This window comes from Salmo trutta, chromosome 33 (genome assembly GCF_901001165.1).
Source record: "Salmo trutta chromosome 33, fSalTru1.1, whole genome shotgun sequence".
NCBI classification, from domain to species: domain Eukaryota; kingdom Metazoa; phylum Chordata; class Actinopteri; order Salmoniformes; family Salmonidae; genus Salmo; species Salmo trutta.
In genome coordinates, this window is record NC_042989.1 from 19,255,066 (window position 1) to 19,268,173 (window position 13,108).

A 13,108-nucleotide genomic window follows, 5' to 3' on the forward strand; every position below is an offset into this window, starting at 1 on the left:
GGCAGGTGTTGTCTATCTGCCTTTGATTGAGAGTCTCATATATTAGGGTGTGTTTGTGTTTGTTAGGTGTGGGTGATTGTTCCGTGTTTAGCGTAAGTAAGCCTAACAGGACTGTCAGTTTATCGTTTGTTTTCTTGTTTGTTGTTTTGTATTCGTGTTGATTTAATTAAATGTTCAAAATGAACAACTGCACACCTGCTGCGTATTGGTCTACCTTTTCCGATGACGATTTTGCATTATCGTCAGAAGACGAAGATATCAACTGTGACAACACCTAAAATATAATAGACTAAAAGTTTCAATAACAGATCACCCTTCAATCAGATGTTAACATAATGTGTACTGTACCCTATTAAACACAAAAAAGTGAGCATTAGGCACACAAAAAAGTGTTTCAAGTGAGAATAAGCCAGGTCTGTTGCTGAAAATGCAAGGAAAGTCTTTCCTGTCACCCATATTTTATTGGATAAAAAAAGTGTGTAGTTCCAGTAGTTACCTACACCACAACATGAACAAAAGTTATGAACTACTGAAAACACTACCAATATTGGAATTTAGTTCAACTACCACCAAGCTACTGCGAAATGAAATGAAATTACTAGTTGAACTACATCTAGTTCACTACTCCCCAACACTGGATTTCTCACACACATGCATGCATTTTCCTGTGAAGCATGTCTCACTCTCTGTTTAAATTATGACTCATGCCTGTTCTTGGAATGTCCATACGAGTGTTTAAATGAGGACCATGTGAAGTAATGGAAATGTAGCTGAAATAGTAATCTACAACAATCACATCCCACATCCCACAAACTCTTAACAACACACACATGTACACACTCTCTCTCACACTTCCAAGGAACTTAACCACAGAGGAGGATGCAAGGGGAGGGCAGGGAGGGAGTAGGAAGTAAATAGGAGCTTTGTCTTTATTACGTCATCATGGCTCATACAGTTAGTCACTATTGTGTGATTTCTTGCATTGAGTATCTGTTCCATGCCTATTACCAAGAAATATCCGACTTTGTACACAAACAAGCCAGACCCACCTCAGGAGAGCAGCTCCCTCTCTGCATCTGCTTCCCATCAGTGTGGTATGTGCTAGAGAGCCTTTGATCCCTCCACTCTGAGTGTGTGTATGTGTACACTAAACTGTGTATGTGACGAATAAAATTTGATTTGGTTTGTGTGTGTGTGCATGCGTGTTTGTGTGCTCTTGCATGTGTGTTTGGTGGAAGGAGGAGGGGGGTATATGGAAAGGGAGTCTTACTGTGCTCTTTTAAACAGACAACATGCTCTCAATGAAATGGGGGGACAGAGACTGTCACACACAAAAGTAAATAGTCATTATAGCCCGGGCTGTTAAGACTAGCCTGGGGGCAGAAAGTTGGTGTTCACAGCACAAGTAGCTTGATCCTAATATACAGACAGACATGGAGGTTTATCTGTAGTAACAGTACTATTAATGGCCTGATATGGAGAACTATGAATGTAACCAACAAATGCCATGGTTTAAAGTGGGTTGCAGTATTACTTACAGATAGACAGGATTAGTACATCAAAAATAACATCAAAGTCCTCCCACTATAAGGTCTCAGAGCTGCCAGAACTCCTTTTGGTGATGCATTACATATGAAGTAACACTCCTTAGACCGCCGTGACACCCCCCCCCCCCCCACCCCCCCACCCCGACCATTTGTTTTTGTGTTAACTGTTATTGCACTTTGAAATGTGCTATTGACAATGGAGAGTTAGGAGGAATGGGACACTTAGCCAAGCAGAGCCTTGTGAAAACAGGACAGAGACAGCCAATTGTTGATGCAGACAGAACTGTAGAAGTGGCACATTCACCAGAAAGGTGTGACAATGACTAGACATACAGGATAGGGAGACCGGAGGGATTTCCTGAGTTGAAAATGTGAGATTAATTTAACATTGGTTTGGATTCTGCAACTCTTAGCTCAGTAAGACGTTCGAGAAAAGCATTGAATAGTGAATGGCACTGTCTTTTCTTTTATGCTCAACACATATCTAACAATATAGGATGACTCATGGGCTTTTATGTGGCTCTTTTTGCAGGAGACAGCAGTGTGTGCCATAAAGGGGCAGGTTTCCAAGTGGGGTAGGGAGAGTGTAATATTGATACCTTGTGAAGATGAGTAAAACAGGCCCATGAAACGTTAGCTGCATATACTGTAAGTTGATGAGTGGTCAGAACATCACCATTGGGTTACAGTGAATCACATTAAAGAAGCTGGAAGGTGTAGGTCAGAGATATTCACTCCTGGGGGTAGACTAACTTATATTGAAAGGGAACTTTTCCCCAGCTCCCCCATTATTGTCACCCGATTGCAGCATTGTGTCTAACGGCAGTTGCTGTGTTATTGACTTGAGGTAGAACTGCTGACTTTTCTTTGACTAAATAGAGAATGGTCTAATTCGACCCTTGTCACCCCTGTGGCCCCTCATTCTAGTCAGTCACAGCAGTCCACACACAGTATTTACATTGCATCACTTGCTCTCAACACAAAACCGAGAGGATATCATTTTGACTACTCAGTTTTATGCTGCATTCTGATAATCAGTCAATATGTTTAGCCATAGTCATTTGCACCCCCACCTACTTCTGTCCACATAAGAAGAAATCCCGACATAAATTGATGCGTTTTTGGGATACTCACCTTATGGACAGCCTAAAGAATCATAATGCACAGGTGCGCTCTGCAAGCTATATTAACATAGGAATCGTCTTGGACCCCCTGCCCATAATAGGACAGGTCTCATCTAAGTATACGCTATTATGGTCTGAAAATTTGAAAAATAGACCTACGAACGTGTGAGTTTCAAACGTTCTGTTCTTTCAAAATGATATGAATGTGGCAGTGTGAAATGTGAAAGCTATGATCCCTTTAAGAATAGCCAGATTGTACTCTTTGTTTACATAATAGAAGGTGCCGCCTCATTCTAGCCATGCCCATGTGAGATATCGAACAAGGGACGTCTGTTCTAATTTGTCGTATTTATTTGACAAAAAATGTAGTATAGAAATTAAATGATGAAAAATAAAATATCAAATCACTATGTCAGCTTACATCGATAAAGTGTTGTGTAAATAAATGGGTCCAAAAAAGTGATGAGAGGAATGTGTCTAAAGATCCCCCCTGTTTAAAGTAAAGGACTGCTGAATGGTATGGTCCACCCCTGTGCCTGGCTGTTTATGCATCCGCTTTTAGAGCGGATTGAACTGGCAAGTTGCGTTAATTACGACTTGCTTGTAACATGTCTAACACAAAATAATTGTATTCGATCATTTTTTTTTTAAAGAAGACGGCTCTATATGGTTGTAAAGACGTAAACGACGTGATATTGTAATGAAATGGCAGCTGCTTACACCCTTTGAAGTGAATTTCCTATGATCTTTTCCTTTTGAATTTGGGCGAGTGCATTGAGATCGAGGGGCGCCTGCTGTCCATAGAAGCAAGAAAAAGCCTAATGTTTTCGCCAAGCCAGGAGGAACACTGCGGCCCGACTAAAGACCCAATAAAATACGGGGAGCTGGTAGTATTAGGGTAAGTTGGAGAAAGGCTTGTGTATTTTCTAAAGTCAACCAGTTTAGCTAGCTAACATTTTGTAGGCTAGGTGAAAAAGTCGAAGCTATGTTTGTGAACGCCAGAACTTTTTTCCTGCACAGAAAACACTGGCTGGAGTGATATTTTTTCAGTGAATAAATATTCATGCTTGACTTCGATTTAGCAGTCGACAATACGTTTAACTTACATGCACACGAATAATTGGATATTAAACTAATTCAAATCAACTTTTATTTGTCACATGCGATGAATACGAGAAGTGTGGACTTTACCTTGAAACGCTTACGAGCCCTCACCCAACAATGCCGTTAAAAAGTAAGAAAATTAACAAATAGGTAAGAAAATAGTAACACAATAAAATAAGGTAGTTGAGGTGATTGAGGTAATATGTACATGTAGGTTTGGTTAGGTGATTGCTTGAAGTACTATGTACATGTAGGTAGGTGGCGAATAGCAGAAAGTCCATGTAGCTGTTTAATAACTGTTAAGCAGTCTTATGGCTTTGGGGTAGAAGCTGTTCAGCAGTCTTGGTTCCAGACTTGACACTCTGCTACTGCATGCTGGGTGATCGCAGAGAGTACAGACTGTGACTTGGGTGGCTGGAGTCTTTGACAGTTGTTAGGGCCTCCCTCTGACACTGTCTGGTATAGAGGTCCTGGATGACAGGGAGCTCGGTCCCAGTGTTGTACTGGGCCGTACAGTGCCTTGCAGTCGGATGCAGAGCAGTTGCTATACCAAGCGGTGATACAGCCAGTCAAGATGCTCTCAATGGTGCAGCTGTACAGCCAGTCAAGATGCTCTCAATGGTGCAGCTGTAGAGTATCTGAGGGCCAATGCCCAGCTATAGAACTTTTTGAGGATCTGGGGACCCAAGCCAAATCTTTTCAGTCTCCTGGGGGGGAAAGGTGTTGCCATGCCCTCTTCATGACTGTCTTGGTGTGTTTGGACCATGACAGTTTGTTGGTGATGTGGACACCAAGCAACTTGACTCTCGACCCGCTCCACTTCAGCCCCGTCAATGTGAATGGGGGGCCTGTTTGGACCTCCGTTTCCTATAGTCCACGATCATCTCCTTTGTCTTGCTCACATTGAGGGAGAGGTTGTTGTCCTGGCACCACACTGTCAGGTGTCTGACGACCTCCCTATAGGCTGTCTCATTGTTGTCGGTGATCAGCCCTACCACTGTTGTCATCAGCAAACTAAATGATGGTGTTGGAGTTGTGCTTGGCCATGCAGTCGGGTGAACTGGGAGTACAGGAGGGGACTAAGCACACTTCCTTGAGGGGCCCCAGTGTTGAGGATCAGCGTGGCAGATTTGTTGCTGCCTACCATTACCACCTGGGGGTGGCCCATCAGGAAGCCAGGATCTAGTTGCAGACGGGCAAAAATCTGATATCAACTTTGGAGGGGACAATTACATTACATTTTCTCAAGAACAATTCCTGAGGGGGACACCAAAAGTAGTGCTGTAACACAGCCTACATTGTAATATGGTAAATGTATATTGAGGAACCAAAGAAATAAGGTGTTTGCCGTACTCCTAACTACCGGTACCCAAAACTACACAACTAATCACAACAGCAATACCATTGTCTTTAACAAATCTTAGTTCAGTCACCAGTTTAAGTTGAGAGTGGGGGTATCCATGGCATTTTCCAATTATGTTCCTATTTTACAAGTCTAAAAAATGGAGAACCTTTCATAATGTTGCCAAACAAAGACTCAACATACTTACCTGAGACTCCCTGTCTCTGCCAGTCTGTCCCTGCATATCTGTCCCCAACTCTGCTGTCTGTGTGCCATCTGTTGCCTGCTCTGCCTAATGACATCATTGTGAAACATTTCCATTAGAATTTCATTTCTTTCTTATGAACATTTTATAAACTAGTCTTTGGGATATTAGGCTACTAGGGTTCTTACTTTGCGTTTTGGTGTACTGAAAAATACTCTGATGTCCGTCTTTTATTTTTCTGCCATTTTTCTACCTGGCTGGCTACACACACACACACACACACACACACACAGTGTGTAGGTTATTTACAGTAGGAGATGGGCTTCTATCATATCTTTTATCATTCTATTTGGGCTTCGATCTAAAAGGTAGCTAGCAAATGTGAAACGGATTAAAATGACAAGAGTTGACAGCTGTATGAGTTCACCATTTACACAACATATGCTGCAACCTTTTGTAATTTTTATAGTTTGTTTCATATTGGCTGGCTTCCAACAATAGCTGAATTTGCAAAGCTAGCGAGCACCAATTCCGTTTCAGTGGTGTTTGCTATAATCTTTGCTACCCGGGTTAAATAAAGGTGAAATAAAATAAATAAAAGTTCCCTTGCGACAATTTAGCTTTTGCAACGAGACCATTAAATATATTTAAGACAATGGTAGAAGAGAGTGTAGTTCAGTTTGGACTTCAGTTTATCGCTAACCTTATTGCAGGGACTTTGAAGCACTAACTTACATCATCTGCATGCTGATCTTGGAATAAATTGACGATAGCAAAGATTCCATCTTTGACGAGGCCACATAAATGGAATAGGTACTAGCTAGCTTAATAGTTAATATTTGCGCGCTAGCTCTGCATATTCAGCTAGTGTGTGTGCGCGATTGACTGGATTAACCTCACGTCAGTTACGTTCATTGAGTGCCTTTCAGACAGTAGATACGACCCCTCTGTTACCTTGCCAACTAAGGAACTGGCAGTGGATCAAAACATTGTGAGGCAAAGGGTGGGGGGGTCGCAATCTTTTGAAACTTAAAAACGCGCTATTAAGTGTCTATAATCAGCACAATTGCTTTCATTGCGTATTATTAATATTATTTAAATGACATAGTTATGTTTCAGTGATATATTGGGGGGGACAAATCATATTTTTCCAAGGATGGGGGTGGTCGTGTCCCCCCTGGGATTTCCGCCCCTGGTTGCAGAGGGAGGTGTTTAGTTCCAGGGTCCTTAGTGATGAGCTTTGTGGGCACTATGATGTTGATCGCTGAGTTGTAGTCAATGAACAGCATTCTCACACAGTGCCTTGCAAAAGTATTCATCCCCCTTGGCGTTTTTCCTATTTTGTTGAATTACAACCTGTAATTTTAAATGGATTTCATGTAATGGACATACACGAAATAGTCCAAATTGGTGAAGTGAAATAAATAAAAATATGGAAAAGTGGTGTGCGCATATGTATTCACCCCCTTTGCTATGAAGCTCCTAAATAAGATATGGTACAACCAATTACCTTCAGAAGTCACATAATTAGTTAAAGTCCACCTGTGTGCAATCTAAGTGTCACATGATCTCAGTGTATATATACACCTGTTCTGAAAGGCCCCAGAGTCTGCAACACCACTAAGCAAGGGGCACCACCAAGCAAGTGGCAAGGAGCTCTGCAAACAGGTCAGGGACAAAGTTCAGGGTTGGGTTATAACAAAATATCTGAAACTTCAAACATCCCACGGAGCACTATTAAAACATGGAAAGAATATGGCACCACAACAAACCTGCCAAGAGAGGGCCGTCCACCAAAACTCACGGACCAGGCAAGGAGGGCATTAATTAGAGAGGCAACAAAGAGACCAAAGATAACCCTGAAGGAGCTGCAAAACTCCACAACGGAGATTGGAGTATCTGTCCATAGGACCACTTTAAGCCATACACTCCACAGAGCTGGGCTTTACGAAAGAGTGGCCAGAAAAAAGACATTGCTTAAAATAAGCAAGCACATTTGGTGTTCGCCAAAAGGCATATGGGAGACTCCCCAAACATATGGAAGAAGGTACTCTGGACAGATGAGACTAAAATTGAGCTTTTTGGCCATCAAGGAAAATGCTTTGTCTGGTGCAAACTCAACACCTCTCATCTCCCTGAGAACACCATCCCCACAGTGAAGCATGGTGGTGGCAGCATCATGCTGTGGGGATGTTTTTCATCGGCAGGGACTGGGAAACTGGTCAGAATTGAAGGAATGATGGATGGCGCTAAATATAGGGAAATTCTTGAGGGAAACCTGTTTCAGTCTTCCAGAGATTTGAGACTGGGAAGGAGGTTCACCTTCTAGCAGGACAATGACCCTAAGCATACTGCTAAAACAACACTCGAGTGGTTTAAGGGGAAACATTTTAAATGTCTTGAAATGGCCTAGTCAAAGCCCAGACCTCAATCCAATTGAGAATCTGTGGTATGACTTAAAGATTGCTGTACGCCAGCGGAACTCATCCAACTTGGAGCTGGAGCAGTTTTGTGTTGGAAAAAGGGGCAAAACTCCCAGTGGCTAGATGTGCCTAGCTTATAGAGACACCCCAAGGGACTTGCAGCTGTAATTGCTGCAAAAGGTGGCTCTACAAAGTATTGACTTTAGGCGGGGGGAGGGGGGGGGGGTGAATAGTTATGCACGCTCAAGTTCTGTTTTTTTATTGTGAATCTTCAAAAGTGTAAATAGTAGGCATGTTGTGTAAATCAAATGATACTTTTTAATTCCAGGTTGTAAGGCAATAAAATATAAAAAATGCCAAGTGGGGTGAATACTTTTGCAAGCCACTGTAGGTGTTCCTTTTGTCCAGGTGGGAACGGGCAGTGTGGAGTGCGATTGAGATTGCCTCGTCTGTGGATCTGTTGGGGCGGTATGCAAATTGGAGTGGGTGTAGGGTTTCTGGCATGATGGTGTTGATGTAAGCCATGACCAGCCTTTCAAAGCACTTCATGGCTACCGATGGGGGGGTAATCATTCAGGCAGGTTACCTTCGCTTTCTTGGGCACAGGGATTATGGTGGTCTGTTTGAAACGTATAGGAATTACAGACTCAGACAGGGAGAGGTTGAAAATGTCAGTGAAGACACTTGCCAGTTGGTCTGTGCATGCTTTGAGTACACGTCCTGGTAATCAGTCTGGCCCCGTGGCTTTGTGAATGTTGACCAGTTTAAAGGTCTTGCTCACATCGGCTACGGAGAGCGTGATCACACCGTCCTCCGGAACAGCTGGTGCTCTCATGCATGCTTCAGTGTTACCTCGACGCGAGCAATGAATTAATTTAGCTCGTCTGGTAGGCTCGCGTCACTGGGCAGCTTGTGGCTGGGTTTCCCTTTTTAAAGCCCTGCTGCATTCTCGACGAGCGTCGGAAATTAACGAAATTAACTTTTTGGCTCACTTGCCAAGGGGACTGGTAGATGAATAAATCCAACAGCCAATTATATATTTTTTTTACCAGCCAAAATAATAAATAGCCTTTTTGTGTCACGTATACATTCATTTCAGTACGTTTCATTGAGATAATAAGGTATTATGTTGATTACAAACTTGAGGAGGCCAGAGCAAAATTTGAAACAGAATTATTTTAATATATTGATCAACGGTTAATCAAATGAAGTTTATTTGTAGAGCACATTTAAAAACAACTGTAGTTGACCAAAAGTGCTGTACAGAGTGAAAACACGCCAAACAGTGGGCACACAATGAAATAAACAAAACATATCAGATACAATGAATAAGCGTATATGGAAGTCAAAACAGGGCAACAACAATGGTAAGATACAATTATGAGAAGTGCAGTGGACATAGAACTGGTGCTCTCCTGATACAAAGGGGAAGCAGGTCTACAAATCCTTTACTTTGAGTAGAAATACCCTGAAAAAATACAGGTAAAATAGAGGCTTATCAGATGCCGGTTAATTTTGGCTGTGGCTAGATTTAATTTCCCAGCTGGAATACAACTGAAGAAGTCTTCAGCTCAAAATTCTACTGAAGTATTTGCTATTAAATGTACTTACGGATCAAACATAATAGTAAATTAGGTTTTGTAAACCTATCAGATGCTTAGTCAACTTAAACCTCATCACACTCCTCACTCTCTACTGCAATCACCCTCTGCACGGTCCATCAAGTCTGGCCTCCTGCTCCTGACAGAGTCCTGGTGCCACAGCGTCACAGCTTTTATCGGATCATACTCCCTGATCTCTGGAGAGGACAGCTGGACCATAAGGAGATCTGACAGTGTATCAGACTTTAAGTTGGACCGCCAATCGGTTTTCACCTGTTTCATGGTATTAAAACCTCTTTCACATTCAGTTGTGGAGGCAGGGAAGGACAGGACCAGGTCAACCAATGCCAGCAAATCAGGGCAGGAATGCTGATGGCTCCTGTTGACATGGAACCAGGACATCTTCTGCCGGGACTGGGGCTCTTGGTACATCGGCACCTTCAGGACAGTCCACTGGTCAGGGATCCTTTCAACATGGATGCCAGAGATCTCCTGGACAGGCTTGTAGTGGTCCACCAGGGTTTCCATTTCAGTGTCACCAAAATCTAGAATAATTGTATACATTACAACAAGCATCATGCAGTTTTAATTCTCAAACTATAAAAATATGATGATGAACCTGAGCCTAACCTACCTGCCCTGTAATACAAAACAGAAAGTATCTTGCTGCATCTCCTGACTCTGGCCAGTTGGTGAAGCTGACCAGCTTGGTGGCACACAGGACACGTACACTGGCGTCCTGGAACCTGTCACTCATACTCTCGACAAGCCTGTCAAGCGTTTTGTCCTGTGAGGTGACGAGGGTCTTGCTGTCACCTCTGGTCAGCGAAATTCCCTCATCTGTTGGCCATTGTGGCCTTCATCATGGGCCCTTCTCTGATGATAAAAGGCTCATTTTACCATCCTTTCAGAATTTTCCTTTAACACTCTCACTCTCTCCCTCGCTTATTGATGTAATCCTTTCTCTTAATTCTTTTAAGTTAAGTATTTCCTATTGCAGCTTAAATAAACAACTGGTTTTGTACTTTTTAAGTACTGCCTGTGTTGAGCACAAGGAGCTGTGGGCTTCTGCTATGGTGATGGTGGACCTCTGCAGACAGGTTGCTCAGGTGTGTTAGTGTGTCATGCAGGAAGCCACCGAAACAGATAAGCCTCCCTCGCAGTACTGTAGTATTTCCTAGCCTTGGCCTGCTGGACACCTCTGACATTTTGGACATCAGCAGATTGAATCTGAAATACATAAAGAACAAAGACATACAAATAGACAATTGTGGTCCAAAAAAATAAATTAGAATCGACACTTTCTCAGTCCATAAAGCATTGAAACATGATGTTACCAATTGTAACCGTGTTTGTTATTTACCGGACATTACATATTGATGCTGACTTTTAGAGTACTTAGCATAGCAATCTAGAACCACTACCTGTTCCAGGTGCTGGACAAGCCCCTGGTAACCTCGCAGGAAGTGGTCCAGTGCACGCAATAGGTGTCCTACATATCAGGTCCCGCCAATTCTGGTGCCATACAGTGGATGCTGACGATGTAGGCCCTGTCCCCCTTCAGCCGGCTGACCACACCATTCTTGGCTCCGGTCATCACAGCAGCTCCATCTGTTCCCAGAGCGACCAACTTGCTCCCCCACTCATCACACACTCCCTCCATGATGGCACTGATGGAGTTGCTTATGTGTACCGCGTCTGCCTTCTCCACCTACTTGATGCCAACAAGCTTCGACTCGATCTTGCCCTTGTGACAGAATCTGATATAAATGAACTCCTCCTCTTTCACAGGACTGTCTGTGGAGCCATCTGACATGATGGAGAGAAATTTGGTGTTTTTCAGATTCTCTCTGATATTGTTTCACTCCACCTCCTGTGATATGGTGCATAAGCTCTTTGGCCTGCTTCTCATTTCTATATGTTGAGCCCACAGCAATTCCTCTTTTTTTTCATCCAAACTGCAAAAATCAAACATCAAATTAATTCAATAATAATTAAATATACAATCATGTTATCTAATATAGCTGGCAGTTGGTAGTGCTAAATTAGCCTTCTACCTTTTTGTTTACTTAAGGATCAACACTATAAGGCTGGTAAAGTCAATTGTGTCACAATGCTTTAACCTCTCTTGGGGAGGTGGGACACTATTCAACAGCCAGTGAAAAATCAGAGCGCCAAATTCAAAACCACAATGTCATAATTCAAAGTTCTCAAACATACGACTATTTTACACCATTTTAAAGATACACGTCTCCTTAATGTTACCACATTGTCCGATTTCAAAAAGGCTTTACGGCGAAAGCATGAAGTTAGATTATGTTAGGACAGTTCCAACACAAGAAAAACCACACAGCCATTTTCCTAGCAAGGACAGGCGTCACAAAAACCAGCTAAAATTATGCACTAACCTTTGACGATCTTCATCAGATGACACTCCTAGGACATCATGTTACACAATACATGCTTTTTTAATTCGATCAAGTTGATATTTATATCCAAAAACAGCATTTTACATTGGCGCATGATGTTCAGAAAATATTTTGCCTCCAATACTGCCGGTGAATCAGCACTACAATTTACAAAAATACTCATAAACGTTGATAAAATATTAAACTGTTATTCAAAGAATTATAGATGAACATCTCCTTTATGCAACCGCTGTGACAGATTTCAAAAAAGCTTCACGGGGAAAGCACACTTTGCAATAATCTGAGTACTGTGCTCAGAAAAAGACATCAAGCAATACAGATACCCGCCATTTTGGAGTCATCTAAAATCATAAATAGCATTAGAAATATTCGCTTACCTTTGATCTTCATCAGAAGGCACTTCCAGGAATTCCCAGGTCCACAAATGTTGTTTTGTTCGATAAAGTCCATAATTTATGTCCAAATACCTCCTTGTTGTTTGCGCGTTCAGTAAGCTACTCCAAGTGTAGGAAGCGCGGCCACAATGTCACGACAAAGTCAAAAAAAGTTATATTTACGTTCGTTCAAACGTTGTATAGCATCAATCTTTAGGGCCTTTTTAACTTAGAACTTCAATAATATTCCAACCGGACGATTCCAATGTCTTGAAAAACTTTTTGGAACACAGCTACCCCTCACGTGAATGCTCGCCAATGAACTCATGTGCTTTCCTGAGTCAACAAATTACAACTTCCTTTGTTCGCTCTCTGTTCACCATAGACGCCTCAAACAACTTTCTAAAGACTGTTGACATCTAGTGGAAGCCTTAGGAAGTGCAAAATGAATCCTTAGTCACTGTGTGTTAGATAGGCAATGACTTGAAAAGACTACAAGCATCAGATTTCCCACTTCCTGGTTGGATTTTTCTCAGGTTTTTGCCTGCCATATGAGTTCTGTTATACTCACAGACATCATTCAAACCGTTTTAGGAACCTCTGTGTTTTCTATCCAAATCCACTAATAATATGCATATTCTAGTTCCTGGGCCCGAGTAGTACGCCGTTTAATTTGGGTACGTTTTTCATCCGGCCATGAAAATACTGCCCCCTACCCAAGAGAGGTTAAAATGTAAACAGCATCTGGAGAAAAACAGTAAAATAGAATGTTACAGAGCCATAGGAAAGCATGGAGATCCATGTCAGAAATAAAACGATGAAGCTGGAGAACATTCGTGACCTTGAACACAGCAAGTTTCACATTGAGCCCGGCACAAAGCATGGAGATCCATGTCAGTAGGCCTATCACTTAATGGTATTTATACACTATTTTGAGGTGAACCAAAGCTTATCAAGAG

At 42.2% G+C, this 13,108-nt stretch overlaps 1 protein-coding gene across 1 annotated transcript in view; it reads left to right on the plus strand.

Annotated features, from left to right (window-relative positions):
• The first annotated feature begins 3,215 nt into the window (after window positions 1-3,215).
• LOC115172582 (E3 ubiquitin-protein ligase pellino homolog 2) overlaps window positions 3,216-13,108 on the plus strand; it is a 51,167-nt gene continuing 41,274 nt past the window's right edge. The window contains exon 1 of the mRNA XM_029730150.1: window positions 3,216-3,569. Coding sequence (XP_029586010.1) covers window positions 3,493-3,569 — 77 coding nt within the window. The 5' untranslated portion in view covers window positions 3,216-3,492. The remainder of the gene's footprint in view (window positions 3,570-13,108) is intronic.